The 13,799-nt window shown below is 45.7% G+C and overlaps 1 protein-coding gene across 1 annotated transcript in view; it reads right to left on the bottom strand.

Moving 5' to 3' along the window:
* The window catches only part of ches1 (checkpoint suppressor 1), an 85,213-nt gene that overhangs the window by 46,364 nt on the left and 25,050 nt on the right, over window positions 1–13,799 (bottom strand). Inside the window, exon 2 of the mRNA XM_045721092.2 lies at window positions 7,345–7,911. Within this exon, the coding sequence (XP_045577048.1) occupies window positions 7,345–7,893 (549 nt within the window). The 5' untranslated portion in view covers window positions 7,894–7,911. The remainder of the gene's footprint in view (window positions 1–7,344; window positions 7,912–13,799) is intronic.

Raw genomic sequence — 13,799 nt, 5'->3', positions numbered from 1 at the left:
TAGCTTTGATTGGACTGATCATGTCAACATCATACTTTCAAAATCTTAGCTATCAGTCATCATCATGAATCAAGTCGACAATCTACTGGCAATCGTTGTCATATGAAGAGAAATAATGAAGAAAAATTATAGATAAAACGTATCGGTGCTCAATGGCCAGTTGACATACACATTACACATAAACATTACACTCTTCAAGAGAGCGAGAGTTGCACCCCTTCTCAAAAAACCTACACTCGATCCCTCCAATGTCAACAACTACAGACCAGTATCCCTTCTTTCTTTTCACTCCAAAACTCTTGAGCGTGCCGTCCTTGGCCAGCTCTCCTGCTATCTCTCTCAGTATGACCTTCTTGATCCAAATCAGTCAGGTTTCAAGACTGGTCATTCAACTGAGACTGCTCTTCTCTGTGTCACGGAGGCTCTCCGCACTGCTAAAGCTAACTCTCTCTCCTCTGCTCTCATCCTTCTAGACCTATCTGCTGCCTTTGATACTGTGAACCATCAGATCCTCCTCTCCACCCTCTCCGAGTTGGGCATCTCCGGCGCGGCTCACTCTTGGATTGCGTCCTACCTGACAGGTCGTTCCTACCAGGTGGCGTGGTGAGAATCCGTCTCTGTGCACCACGTGCTCTCACCACTGGTGTCCCCCAGGGCTCAGTTCTAGGCCCTCTCCTATTCTTGCTATACACCAAGTCACTTGGCTCTGTCATATCCTCACATGGTCTCTCCTATCATTGCTACGCAGACGACACACAATTAATCTTCTCCTTTCCCCCTTCTGATAACCAGGTGGCGAATCGCATCTCTGCATGTCTGGCAAACATATCAGTGTGGGTGACGGATCACCACCTCAAGCTGAACCTCGGCAAGACGGAGCTGCTCTTCCTCCCGGGGAAGGACTGCCCGTTCCATGATCTCGCCATCACGGTTGACAACTCCATTGTGTCCTCCTCCCAGAGTGCTAAGAGCCTTGGCGTGACCCTGGACAACACCCTGTCGTTCTTCGCTAACATCAAGGCGGTGACCCGATCCTGTAGGTTCATGCTCTACAACATTCGCAGAGCACGACCCTGCCTTACACAGGAAGCGGCGCAGGCCCTAATCCAGGCACTTGTCATCTCCCGTCTGGATTACTGCAACTCGCTGTTGGCGGGGCTCCCTGCCTGTGCCATTAAACCCCTACAACTCATCCAGAATGCCGCAGCCCGTCTGGTGTTCAACCTTCCCAAGTTCTCTCATGTCACCCCGCTCCTCCGCACACTCCACTGGCTTCCAGTTGAAGCTCGCATCTGCTACAAGACCATGGTGCTTGCCTACGGAGCTGTGAGGGGAACGGTACCTCCGTACCTTCAGGCTCTGATCAGGCCCTACACCCAAACAAGGGCACTGCGTTCATCCACCTCTGGCCTGCTGGCCCCCCTACCTCTGCGGAAGCACAGTTCCCGCTCAGCCCAGTCAAAACTGTTCGCTGCTCTGGCACCCCAATGGTGGAACAAGCTCCCTCACGATGCCAGGACAGCGGCATCAATCACCACCTTACGGAGACACCTGAAACCCCACCTCTTTAAGGAATACCTGGGATAGGATAAAGTAATCCCTCTAACCCCCCCCCCCCCAAAAAAAAAAGATATTGTAAAGTGGTTGTTCCACTGGATATCATAAGGTGAATGCACCAATTTGTAAGTCGCTCTGGATAAGAGCGTCTGCTAAATGACGTAAATGTAAATGTAAGTTGGAAATTGAAAATTCAACAATGAGTGGTTTGGAAGGAATCCGTGGCTAACTGCAAGCAGCAAGTGGCTGTGTGGTCCCAAGTCTGAGATTAAGGTTCTTGTTTCCTAGTTTATAATTATAAACATTCAACACTGGCCATGCTGTCAATGAAGCATGATTTGTGCCGGGCTCAAAGCAACTGTTAACTCGGAACTGCAAAATCTGAGTTTAGTGAGTTCAAGACAACTGGGAACTTGGAAAAATTAGCTACAACTGGGAAAATACGTTTTGAACTTTCATCCAACAAGAATTGTAAATCCAGAATTCGGGCCTCTTTCTAGAGCCACAACCTGAAGATCACTGACATCATAATGATTTATGATGACGTTCCCAGTTGTCTTGAAAGCACCATAAATCCAAAGAATGGCAGACTTTCATTACCTTCCTATTCAAGTGAACACAAGGTGAGTCCAAAAATGTATTGTATGCTGCTGCATAAATTATGTAATATGCCAGGGAGATATGTATACTGGGAAAGGGAAAGGGAAAGGGGGATACCTAGTCAGCTGTCCAACTGAATGTATTCAACTGAAACTGTAGCTAAGAAAGTAATACTAAGTGTATGTTACGTAGTAAGCTGTTAGTAGCCAATGTGCCTCACCCTAATAGTTTGGTCTATTTTCACCTCTTAATTTCACCTGCTGTTCTGACTTGGTGGTGCACATGTAATCTATTACCTGTTTTTGAGAAAAGTAATCATTGAATACTGTAAGAGCTTTCATTGCCTGCTTATATGCCCCCTTTATTTATCCTACGGTTCTGACTTGGTGTACAGGGAGAATACTGTAAGAACGACCCATGTTCTGAATTCTGTCGCTGTGCATATAAAATGTGTTAAACAAATAGTTATACACTGCTCAAAAAAATAAAGGGAACACTAAAATAACACATCCTAGATCTGAATGAATGAAATAATCTTATTAAATACTTTTTTCTTTACATAGTTGAATGTGCTGACAACAAAATCATACACAAATAATCAATGGAAATCCAATTTATCAACCCATGGAGGTCTGGATTTGGAGTCACACTCAAAATTAAAGTGGAAAACCACACTACAGGCTGATCCAACTTTGATGTAATGTCCTTAAAACAAGTCAAAATGAGGCTCAGTAGTGTGTGTGGCCTCCACGTGCCTGTATGACCTCCCTACAATGCCTGGGCATGCTCCTGATGAGGTGGTGGATGGTCTCCTGAGGGATCTCCTCCCAGACCTGGACTAAAGCATCCGCCAACTCCTGGACAGTCTGTGGTGCAACGTGGCGTTGGTGGATGGAGCGAGACATGATGTCCCAGATGTGATCAATTGGATTCAGGTCTGGGGAACGGGTGGGCCAGTCCATAGCATCAATGCCTTCCTCTTGCAGGAACTGCTGACACACTCCAGCCACATGAGGTCTAGAATTGTCTTGCATTAGGAGGAACCCAGGGCCAACCGCACCAGCATATGGTCTCACAAGGGGTCTGAGGATCTCATCTCGGTACCTAATGGCAGTCAGGCTACCTCTGGCGAGCACATGGAGGGCTGTGCGGCGCCCCAAAGAAATCCCACCCCACACCATGACTGACCCACCGCCAAACCGGTCATGCTGGAAGATGTTGCAGGCAGCAGAACGTTCTCCACGGCGTCTCCAGGATCTCATGTCACGTGTCACATGTGCTCAGTGTGAACCTGCTTTCATCTGTGAAGAGCACAGGGTGCCAGAGGCGAATTTGCCAATCTTGGTGTTCTCTGGCAAATGCCGAACGTCCTGCACGGTGTTGGGCTGTAAGCACAACCCCCACCTGTGGACGTTGGGCCCTCATACCACCCTCATGGAGTCTGTTTCTGACCGTTTGAGCAGACACATGCACATTTGTGGCCTGCTGGAAGTCATTTTGCAGGGCTCTGGCAGTGCTCCTCCTGCTCCTCCTTGCACAAAGGCGGAGGTAGCGGTCCTGCTGCTGGGTTGTTGCCCTCCTACGGCCTCCTCCACGTCTCCTGATGTACTGGCCTGTCTCCTGGTAGCGCCTCCATCCTCTGGACACTACGCTGACAGACACAGCAAACCTTCTTGCCACAGCTCGCATTGATGTGCCATCCTGGATGAGCTGCACTACCTGAGCCACTTGTGTGGGTTGTAGACTCCGTCTCATGCTACCACTAGAGTGAAAGCACCGCCAGCATTCAAAAGTGACCAAAACATCAGCCAGGAAGCATAGGAACTGAGAAGTGGTCTGTGGTCCCCACCTGCAGAACCACTCCTTTATTGGGGGTGTCTTGCTAATTGCCTATAATTTCCACCTGTTTTCTATTCAATTTGCACAACAGCATGTGAAATGTATTGTCAATCAGTGTTGCTTCCTAAGTGGACAGTTTGATTTCACAGAAGTATGATATACTTGGAGTTGCATTGTGTTGTTTAAGTGTTCCCTTTATTTTTTTGAGCAGTATATTTTCTACGTCCATCCTAGCTCGCTCATTAATGTCTTAATCGAAATTACGGATTGCCTCTTATCGGCTTGTCGTCCCCTAATCCCATAAATTGTACACCTCAATTGTCAGTAGAAAGCACATTTGTTTAAGCAAGTCAGCCATATCAGCTATGTTTTTTTTAAAAGGCAGTAAATGAGGCTGAATGAACTGTTTCGCTGCCAGACAAGGCTCCGCTGATAGCCAGATGTAGCAGTGGTAAGGTGTTGGGACTAGAGCTATAGGGAATGATCTGGAAGGGTCTGGAAGTGAGAGATAGATATCTCTATTTCTTCAGGATTGGTTCAAAGTGGACACAGTGGAGAAGATGGCCAAGGACAGAAGTGGGGATTCTTTATTTTCTGATGCCCTTCATGCCAGCTGGCCCAATGGGGATGAGTGAGCTGTATTTACCAGCAGAAAATAGTCCCACTAGTTTACATTGAAGGATACTCTGACATCCCTCAAATGAAAACAACAGCATAAGCTTTTTGAATTTGGGTTGGCTGGTCACCACTGTTTTTCTTTCCCTCTCTTGATGTCTTGGAAAGAGCCTTGTTCCTGGAATAGACAGCTGCATGTGTTCTCAGTGTTCTCTGTATGTGTGCGTGTGTGTGCCTGGGCGTGTGTGCTCAGTTTTTCTGTGCCTACACTACGACCCAGCTCTCTGGTTCCACGCCATCTCCCCTGTGTTTACAAAGCATTCTGGGAAGGGAGCCGAAAGCCCTGCCTTGATGGGATTGATTATATTTATGTATGTACTGTTTGACGTTGCAGTCTCACACACACACAGTTCTTCTTAACTACACATCTAGGATAAAACATGTCTGACTTGGTTACACACTTATTAATAGACAATATAATACCAGAGAGCACAAATACACTAAGTGGACATAAAATTAGGAACACCTTCATATTATTGAGTTGCACATCCACCTTTTGCCCTCAGAACAGCCTCAGTTCATCGGGGCATGGACTCGAGAGAGAGAGAGAGAGAGAGAGAGAGAGAGAGAGAGAGAGAGAGAGAGAGAGAGAGAGAGAGAGAGAGAGAGAGAGAGAGAGAGAGAGAGAGAGAGAGAGAGGAGAGAGAGAGAGAGAGAGAGAGAGACTCTAATACTCTAATACTTCGTTGTCTTTAATACACCGAAGATGTATTGAGAACTGTGTTTTTTCTTCATCTGCTGTGACCCACCCTACCAGACCCTATGAGACAACTTTAACCAGTCACAAACCAGAGATCTGAGAACCATCTGGTCCAATACCTTGAGAAAGCATTGAGAGCAATAGACTGCTCTGTTTCTCAAGCAGCATTCTCAAGCACACACACCACATACTTATGCACACAAAAAAAATTCTGCAGTAAGCCCAGTCAGTACTGCCTGCAGATGCCCCAGAAACACAATCACTTGAACAAATAGACCATTGTCATAATAATCTCCACCTCTCTAAATTGATGAAAATATGATTTGTGCATTTGCAAAGAGGCTTTTTCCTTCCAAGTAAAAGCCAATAGAGGACTTAGACCTCAGACCGACCAAGACTCTTTCACTATGCTAAACCCCAATTTGAAGATTTTCCCACCCAACAAGTTTTACATTAATGTGAACTATAATACAGTGTAAAAATGCTTACTCGACCCATACTGTGTTCAATTCAGCTGGAGATAAATAGGCAGAGAAAAGCAAGTAAAAGGCATTTATACCACAGAATTGTTGAATACTCATTTCTGATTGGCTTGAATGGCATTCTAGAATGTTGTTAAAGGTATTTATGCCACAGCATTGTTGAATACTCGTTTCTGATTGGCTAGAAGGGCATTCTAGAAAGTTGTTAAAGGCGTTTAAAAGACAAATAGGTGAAGAACAGCTTCTCCTTGGAAATAGTTTAATACTACAGTGACGTTAGTATCTCCTTGAAAACTACACAGTGGCTATAATTGAACACAAATCAGGTAAAATATCTGTCTTTAGAAAAACAGAATTGTATCCGTGCACAGGCAGCTTTACATAAAGCTTTATGTCCCGTTTCTGTAACAGTTGGTAGTCAGTTTGGGCTGAGCAGGTATTTGACAGATTTGAAGGGTTAACTAATGAGCTGTCTTAAACTGTTTGCTGTGACAAAAAGACAAGCCTCTGTGTCCCTGCCAACTACACCTCTTTGTCCTTGCCATACACACACACACACACACACACACACACACACACACACACACACACACACACACACACACACACACACACACACACACTCAGTCAGTATAACCAAATCCGTTTTCCAGCAACAGCATACTTTTATGTCAACTGCAACCTATTTACTATGGAGATATGTATACAAGGCAAACTCTGTGCAGTAGTAGTCAAGACCCAGATGGCAGAGTAACTTAAGGGCAGGCACACACACACATGCAGGCGCACACACACACACATGCAAGCGCGTACACAAACACACACACGCACACACAAGCACACACACACACAGGCAGGCACAGCACACTTCTTCTAAAACAAATGTTGTCTAATGTAGAATTAGTCCTGTGCACACGTCTGAACTATTTCATAGAGAAACTAATGAAACTAAATGGCAATCTCCCCTGATCAAAAGCTACAGCTTGTATACACATAAGACTTCTACTTCCCCATGGGTATATTATATGATGTTGTTTGACATAAATGTTCTTACGACTTTTAGTATTAATTGGGCAAGGGAATGATTTTCTTTATAAATAGCTAAACTGCTCCTGAAATAGGAGAATGATTAGTTAGTATTATAATATATAATGATTAGTTCAATATTTAAAAGCCTTTAGAAGAGACCATATCAAGATTGAAATGAAAACCGAAAGGCTGTTCCCTCCAGAAAACTCTAAACTTCAGAATTTCAACTAAAAAGACAAGATTATAAAGTATTGATAAAGCAATTCCTTGTACATTTGTATACAAAATACTGGCCGTATTTGACTGAAAACTGCTTTTGAAATGTGTTCAAGCACCTCAAACGAACTATACTCTGGAGCCCAAAAGACAAATGGAGCTAGAGAGAGAAGGGGGAAAGGGAGAGGGAGGGGGGGAGTGTGTTGTGTGTTGTGTGTGTCTGTTTGTGTGTCTTCTCCTCCTTACCTGACTCCTGTCCTTGTCCACCTTCTTGAAACACTTATTGAGTGACAGATTATGGCGCACCGAGTTCTTCCAGCCAGTTGGGGCACTAGCAAAATACGGGAAATGCTCCAGGATCCAACCATAGATATCTTTCACTGGCAGCCTCTTGGATGGCGCATCCTCTATCGCCATGAAGATTAGGCAGCTGAAGGAATACGGGGGCTTCCTATTGGCTCCCGTGGCCAGGTCGTAGGAAGAGGAGTCACATGGATCAGGGGAGGGGGAGGAGGAGGAAGGGGAGAGGGGGGGTAGGGGGTGACCATCAGGGTCCTGCAGGGGGGAGACGGAGCGGAGCCCCGAGTGGGAGAAGCTGTTGAGAAGGTTGGTGCTCTCGTGGAGCCAGGAGAGGCTTGTGAGCTCCTCGTCCTCGGCCTTGGAGAAGGAGGCCGACAGGGACAGGGACAGGTCTGTTGCCTCCGCCTCCCTGTAGAAAGGACTCAGACCCCGGGTGGCTACTAATCCGCTGTTGGGGCTCCTGGCCTTCTTACTGGGCGGCATGGTGGGTCCCATTCAACCCTGGGCTCTCTCCTGGAGGGGAAAGAGAGGAGGAGATCATATTGGGTAACTACGAATCAAGTCATGCACGCAACTCTTATGTTTCTACAGTGGTTTTTGAGACACAGTTAAGTTCCTACTGCGATCTCCAGGAATGGTTGCTGCAACAATCACACCAACCACGGAAGATAAATGAGAGTTAGAATGCATTTAGTTAACTGCAGATGAATTGATAGAACAGTATCTACATTGTCTGCATGGTAAATGCCTATGTCCTGTGTTAGTTGGTGTCTTCTGTTGGTATGGTGATGCCAAGATGGCAACATACAGAACTCAGTCATAGGGTGAGTTATCAGCATATGCTCATCACACACATGCACACATGCACACACATACACACACACAAGCACACACACAGACACACACGCACGTACACTAGGATAGGATTAATCCCAACAGCAACATGTAGTAGCCAGTTCCCCAGTAGCGCAGTGGTCTGCGTCACTGCATTTCAGTGCAAGAGGTGTCGCTGCAGTCCCTGGTTTGAATCCAGGCTGCATCACATCTGGTCATGATTTGGAGACCCATAGGTCGGTGCACAATTGGTCCGGTTTTGGCCGGGGTAGGCCGTCATTGTAAATAAGATTTTGTTCTTAACTGACTTGCCTAGTTAAATAAAGGTTCATAAAATACAAGCCAAAGTGGTCATCCCTGATCTGTCTGTTCAGTCTAAATGATTGACAGACAGCTGTCCCCCCCCCCATGACCATTGTCATGTTGTCATGGCTCCCGGCCCAGAGCTGCTGTGAAAATGGCAAGAGAACAACAGCTCTGTATCTGTCAAAAACACAGAAGCTGCTCTTCTTCCCTGCTCTGATCATTCTAAATATATATCTACGTCCTGAACTGACAGTATCCCTGTGACTCAACAGCAGTTACCTGTCATGTTGTTGCACCAATATTGACATTGACTGTAATTAATTTAAATTGGCCCCAGCACCTCCTAGCTGAACGGCAGATATTCCTACTCCTGAAAAGCCTCTGGAAATAGAATGTGCATAAACAAGGCAAGCGAGGGGTTAAGATATTAAGCGTTGTGACACGCTCGTCAAGGTGTGGCTCAGAGAGATTCTAGGGAATGTTACTGGTGTGACACGCTCGTCAAGGTGTGGCTCAGAGAGATTCTAGGGAATGTTACTGGTGTGAGAGTCTCATCAAGGTGTGGCTCAGAGAGATTCTAGGGAATGTTACTGGTGTGACAGTCTCATCAAGGTGTGGCTCAGAGAGATTCTAGGGAATGTTACTGGTGTGACAGGCTTGTCAAGGTGTGGCTCAGAGAGATTCTAGGGAATGTTACTGGTGTGACAGTCTCGTCAAGGTGTTGCTCAGAGAGATTCTGGGGAATGTTACTGGTGTGACAGTCTCGTCAAGGTGTGGCTCAGAGAGATTCTAGGGAATGTTACTGGTGTGACAGGCTTGTCAAGGTGTGGCTCAGAGAGATTCTGGGGAATGTTACTGGTGTGACAGTCTCCTCAAGGTGTGGCTCAGAGAGATTCTAGGGAATGTTACTGGTGTGACAGTGTTCCCAGTTGGACGTTGTTGAGGTGTCGGTTGTCAAGGGGAGCAGAAGAGAACGTTTTATGTTGCCATGACGGAAGGCAAGGCACCAGGCAGAGCCATGAAACATTATGTCTGACAGTAAAGTCATCTAATTTTACTGTTGCTATGACAACAAACTCCTTCCAGTTAGGGCCTGTGTTATGAGTGAGTGTGTGAGCCATGGTGAGGCGTTGTGAGCAGTGTATCTACGGTCCTCCTCAAGCTCTAAATAAACTCTTCTACAATGTTTTACACAACCCCCTGATGACAGAACAAGTTCAGACTTGATTTTGATGAAGTGGTGGAGGGGGGTGCTTGAGGTGGTGGGTGGGTGCATGAGGTGGTGGAGGGGGGTGCATGAGGTGGTGGAGGGGGGTGCATGAGGTGGTGGAGGCATGAGGTGGTGGAGGGGGGTGCATGAGGTGGTGGAGGCATGAGGTGGTGGAGGGGGGTGCATGAGGTGGTGGAGGGGGGTGCATGAGGTGGTGGAGGGGGGGTGCATGAGGTGGTGGAGGGGGGTGCATGAGGTGGTGGAGGGGGGTGCATGAGGTGGTGGAGGCATGAGGTGGTGGAGGGGGGTGCATGAGGTGGTGGAGGGGGGGTGCATGAGGTGGTGGAGGGGTGGTGCATGAGGTGGTGGAGGGGGGGTGCATGAGATGGTGGAGGGGGGTGCATGAGGTGGTGGAGGGGGGTGCATGGGGTGGTGGAGGGGGGTGCATGAGGTGGTGGAGGTGAGGGCACAGGGGTTCCCAAACTTTTTTGGCCCACGACCCCATTTTCATTTCTGAAAATTCTTGTGACCCCACCCGTGTGAATTCTTTCAAAATTAACAGCCAATGTTTACTTTTTTATTTGGGGCTATGGCAGTCAAAAGAGAAACATTCTAACAGTATTTCTGATTGTCTTCTCATCTCACCATCACATACTTGTAATATGGGGCAGTCAATTGCAAATGAGTCTGACATAATCTCTCTTATCGCACCACCACTAATGAGATGGGTATGCTTGAAGCATGCCGCGTCGGAGCTTCTCAAAGTCAGCGAGCATGGTCGACAGTGCACAGCTCATCTTTGCTGTCACATCTAACCTGGATGGATATTTAGTTTTAATGCAGACGAGAGTACTGAATCCAGCTTCACATAGATATGAGCTGGTGAAGAGACCATGAGTTTTATGTTGCTTTCAAGACAAAATATGAGGTCAAATCATGAAGTCAATGATCTTTAGGTACGAAAGTCAGAGCTCTAAAAAGTGTCCCTGTTTCTTTTATTTAACTAGGCAAGTCAGTTAAGAACAAATTATTATTTACAATGACATACTAGGAACAGTGGGTTAACTGTCTTGTTCAGGGACAGAACGACAGATTTTTACCTTGGCAGCTCAGGGAGTTGATCTAGCAACTTTTCAGTTACTGGCCCAATGCTCTAACCACTTGGCTACCTGCCTCCCGAGTTGGACTTCTGAGTTGGATGACCATTCAAAAGGATTTTTCCCAGTCAGACCTTGTTTCTTTCTGAGTTCCCAGTTATCTTGAATGCACTGTAGTTGGGAGTCAGAGATTTCCCAGTTCCTAGTTCCCAGTTGTTTTGAACGTGGCATTAATTCTCAGAGCGATACGGCAGGGTGTTCCCTTTCATTCTGGAACCAAAACTTCTCCGCAGTGACCCATGAATGTGTTGTCTGCAGCATCACATGACAGCTCGATCAGCTGTTTGATTTCACTTACAGGCATGCCAACTGAGCCAGGATCACAGACAGATTGGGAAGTTGGTCTTCAACACAGGAGGCAGCTCATAATAACGGCCAGATGGAAATGGAATGGCATCAAACACTTGGAAACCAAGTGTATGATGTATTTGATATCATTCCACCCAGTCTACTCCAGTCATTACCACAAGCCCGTTCTCCCCATTTAAGGTTCCATCAACCTCCTGTGTTGTCCCAAAGTGCTCTTCCAGGCGTTGGGAGTGAGCAGTCATCACTCGTGTGGGACACTTACTGATGCTGTTTTCTGTTCTTTTCTTTTCTTAACATCCATTTTACATAAATTGTAAATAACAACAGTTCCTCTTTCCAAGACCCCCCCCCATAACAACCAGGCCTCGGAGTGAAATAGAACTTTGTCATGCTCTGATCCCATATCTCCACATAGTTTTGATGTAGTTTATAATTGAAGTTACCTGTTACCTGCAGTATATCTCCGGGTTCTGTGCTCAGCTCTTCTGCTGCCAGTTGCTCTCCGTGTATCATACAATGGCAGAGGTAGACATATTCATAACTAGAGTGCAGAGGTCTGCCCGCCGCCCCGCTGTGGATTGAGCCTCATCTGTACAAAAGCACACCATTCGATCCCATATGGAATCGGTTTTTCGTCAATATAGCCAAAAAGCACACTGAACATTCACTATGACGCTTCATGCTCAGGAATCGTGAGACAGAACAATGTCCTTGTGAATAGCATCCCGCGACATGTATAGCGGACAAAATTCAATGTATGGGCATCTTGGGCCTCACAGCTACCGTCCATTTGGAGAGCATAAACTGGGGAGTATATGACTCGTTCAGTCAGAGCATAAATTCATTATTTAGCAGTGTTATCTGACAAAGCTTTTGATGTGATTTTCTGTGCCTCTGCCTTCCCACACATTGTTTTCACCATTTCAATTGCGGCCGGTATTATCAAAGTCTCTGTAATAGTGTGTGGTTTCATAGCGTAGTGGGCCTAGCCATTCACCGTGGGAATGATTCAAGTGCAGCAGTCAAATGCGGCCTCTTCCCATGATCTAAGGGCACTTTATCGTTGAATTTTACACTTTAGATTTTAATCTTTTTCATTCAGAGTTTTAAGGTTACAATGATTTTGAGATACAAAGACAATGTTCAAATATATATTTTTTTGTATATACAGTTGAAGTTGGAAGTTTACATACACTTAGGTTGGAGTCATTAAAACTAGTTTTTCAACCATTCCACAAATTTCCTGTTAACAAACTATAGTTTTGGCAAGTCGGTTAGGACATCTACTTTGTGCATGACACAAGTCATTTTTCCAACAATTGTTTACAGACAGATTATTTCACTTATAATTCACTGTATCACAATTCCAGTGGGTCAGAAGTTTACATACACTAAGTTGACGGTGCCTTTAAACAACTTGGAAAATTCCAGAAAATGATGCCATGGCTTTAGATGCTTCTAATAGGCTAATTGACAGCATTTGAGTCAATTGGGGGTGTACCTGTGGATGCATTTCAAGGGCTACCATCAAACTCAGCGCCGCTTTGCTTGAAATCATGGGAAAATCAAAAGAAATGAGCCAAGACCTCAGAAAAAATTGTAGACCTCCACAAGTCTGGTTCATCCTAGGGAGCAATTTCCAAATGCCTGAATGTATGACGTTCATCTGTACAAACAATAGTACGCAAGTATAAACACCATGGACCACGCAGCCGTCATACCACTCAGTAAGGAGACGCGTTCTGTCTCCTAGAGATGAACGTACTTTGGTGTGAAATGGGAAAATCAATCCCAGAACAACAGCAAAGGACCTTGTGAAGATGCTGGAGGAAACCGGTACAAAAGTATCTATATCCACAGTAAAACGAGCGCTATATCAAAATAACCTGAAAGGCTGCTCAGCAAGGAAGAAACCACTGGTCCAAAACCACCATAAAAAAGCCAGACTACGGTTTGCAACTGCACATGGGGACAAAGATCGTGCCTTTTGGAGAAATGTCCTCTGGTCTGATGAAACAAAAATATAACTGTTTGGCCATAATGACCATCATCATGTTTGGAGGAAAAAGGGGGATGCTTGCAAGCCGAAGAACACCATCCCAACCGTGAAGCACGGGGATGGCAGCATCATGTTGTGGGGGTCCCCCCCTTTGTTTTTACACTGCTGCTACTCGCTGTTTACCATCTATGCATAGTCACTTTACCCTTACCTACATGTACAACTTACCTTGACTAACCTGTACCCCTGGTCCCTGGACATAGCCTTATTATTTTATACATTTTTCATCTTTATTTAGTAAATATTTTCTTAACTTTATTTCTTGAACTGCATTGTTGGTTAAGGGGCTTTGCTGCAGGAGGGACTGGTGCAGTTTACAAAATAGATGGCATCATGAAGATGGAAAATTATGTGGATATATTGAAACAACATCTCAAGACATCAGTCAAGAATTTAAAGCATGTGTCGCAGCCCCTAGTTTGGGATCCCCTATTCTAGCAGCTTGACAGACAGACAGACAGACAGACAGACAGACAGACAGACAGACAGACAGACAGACAGACAGACAGACAGACAGACAGACAGA

The sequence above is a fragment of the Salmo salar genome, chromosome 06, assembly GCF_965601325.2.
Source record: "Salmo salar chromosome 06, fSalSal1, whole genome shotgun sequence".
NCBI classification, from domain to species: Eukaryota; Metazoa; Chordata; class Actinopteri; order Salmoniformes; family Salmonidae; genus Salmo; species Salmo salar.
Note: the sequence above shows the minus strand (reverse complement) of the source record. Positions and strands in the feature narration are given on the sequence as shown.